Source organism: Hyaena hyaena, unplaced genomic scaffold, assembly GCF_003009895.1.
Source record: "Hyaena hyaena isolate Hyena2069 unplaced genomic scaffold, ASM300989v1 scaffold_1365, whole genome shotgun sequence".
Taxonomy (NCBI): domain Eukaryota; kingdom Metazoa; phylum Chordata; class Mammalia; order Carnivora; family Hyaenidae; genus Hyaena; species Hyaena hyaena.
Window position 1 is genome coordinate 367,565 of NW_024081994.1, and position 2,178 is coordinate 369,742.

The 2,178-nt window shown below is 38.9% G+C and overlaps 1 protein-coding gene across 1 annotated transcript; it reads right to left on the reverse strand.

Moving 5' to 3' along the window:
* Window positions 1–1,030: 1,030 nt before the first annotated feature.
* Window positions 1,031–1,975, reverse strand: LOC120225263 (olfactory receptor 5M3). Its single transcript, XM_039223515.1, has one exon. It carries the CDS (start codon window positions 1,961–1,963, stop codon window positions 1,031–1,033), a length of 933 nt encoding a protein of 310 aa, XP_039079446.1. The 5' UTR covers window positions 1,964–1,975.
* Between the last annotated feature and the right edge of the window lie 203 nt (window positions 1,976–2,178).

Consider the following 2,178-nt stretch of genomic DNA (forward strand, 5'->3'; position numbering starts at 1 on the left):
AAACACCAGAAATATCTAAAAGGGATTAAATACAATAGGACAGCTATTTTCAATGCAGTAGTCTCTGAAAAGACCCACCTTTCACATTGAAAAAAAAAAAATTTGTTCCCACACAGTCTCTTAACCATGAACAAGACCACCATATTTGTGTCGTCATATTAGAAAACTAAAAGAAATACACTGTTATTTTTTCTGTCCCAATTTACTTTCTAAATAGGGAAATTTATATGTAGTTCCCCTACTCATCCACTGCTGTTTTTTTTTAAGAAAGAGAAACAAAATCTTTTCATTCTAGCAAGTCTTTGAACAATTGTAGTCAGTGTACCGTGGGCTGTAGCTAAAATAATCTTTTCAATTAATTATTTTTTATTTTAATTAATCTTCATGAGTGACATCAATGGAGATAGAGCTATCTCCTTTTTTTATGAATTTGAGACTTCCTCGTTTTTAGTTGTTTTACTTTATAAAAGTTTACTTATTTTGAGGGGCACCTGGGTGGCTGAGTCGGTTAAGCAGCTGATTTAGGCTCAGGTCATGATCTCGTGGTTCGTGAGTTTGAGCGCTGGGTCGGGCTCTCTGCTGACAGCTCAGAGCCTGGAGCATGCTTTGGATTCTGTGTCTCCCTCCCTCTCTCTCTACCCCTCCCCTACTCATACTTTGTGTCTTTATTTCTCAAAAATAAATAAACATTTAAAAAAGTTTACTTATTTTGAGAGAGTGCATGTGCACACGAATGAGTGGGGGAGGAACAGAAAGAGAGAGAGAGTCCCAAGCAAGCTCCACGCTCAGCAGAGAGCCCCACACATGACTAGGTCCCACCACCCTAGGATCAAGACCTGAGCCAAAATCAAGAGATGGATGCTTAACCAACTGAGCTACAAGTTGCTCCCTCTTTTTCTTTTTTATGTTTTTAATTTTTAATGCGCAAAATCTTTAGCTTTTGTAAAAAGTCTTTAGGCGATGCACCGAAGCAACACCTATTGACAAATGCTTGTGAAAACACAGGCAATAATATTAACTGAATTTTATTTTATTTCGTTAAGCATGTTCCGCCGATCACTTTGTTCATGGCTTCCTTCACATCCTTGTTCCTCAAACTGTAGATCATGGGATTCAGCATGGGGATCACTGTGGTATAAAACACCGCCACCATTTTCCCCTGCTCCACGGACTCCTCTGTGGGACGCCTGAGATACATGAATATGAGAGTCCCATAAAATATGACAACAGCTGTCAAGTGGGACCCGCAGGTGGAAAAGGCCTTCCGCCTCCCTTCCGCTGAGTGCATCCGTAGAATGGCAATGAGAATGAACAGATAAGAAATGGTGACTACAGTCAGAGAATATGTGAAATTAATGCCCGCAAGGATGATCATTGTATATTCTTTTACGAAGGTCCCAGCGCACGCCATTTTGATGAGAGGTGGGTCTGCACAGTAGAAGTGGTTAATCTCAATTTTCCCACAAAAGTACAAGCCATATGTCCATAGGGTTGCTGCCAGACTAGTCAGAAAACCATATATGTAAGGGAAAGAAATCAATCGAATACAGACAGCTCTAGACATTTTGCTGCCGTAGAGCAGAGGGTTCCCAATTGCCATATACCTATCAAAGGCCATCACAGCAAGAATAAAAATTTCTACATGGACAAGGGCAATGAAAAAGAAACATTGTACCAAGCAACCAGCATAAGAAATAGTTTTTGTCTCTGATAACAGATTTTCCAGCATTTTAGGGGTGACATTGGAAGAAAACCACACATCAACAAATGACAAATGACTGAGAAAAAAGTACATGGGGCTGTTAAGCTGTGGACTGATCTTAATTAACATAATCATGCCAATATTGCCCACCACGGTGACAATATAGACCACAAGAAAAATGAAAAAGAAGAGAACTTGCCATTCCTGTCGACTGGTTAGTCCCAAAAGAATGAACTCTGTCACATCGGTGAAATTGAGCATTTTCTCAATTCTAGTCAATATTAGTCATAAAACTCAGTGATAGCTAGAAGGAAAAATCAGGTATTGTTTATTTAGTATTTTGTTATCTTCCTTTATTAAATACCTATGAATACACTTTGCCATTCTTTACAGCAAATCTTTTTTGAGCACTTGCTATGTAACAGTCTCTGAAAGTTACTGAGATAAATAAATAAACAGGCCCTAGTTCATAACAG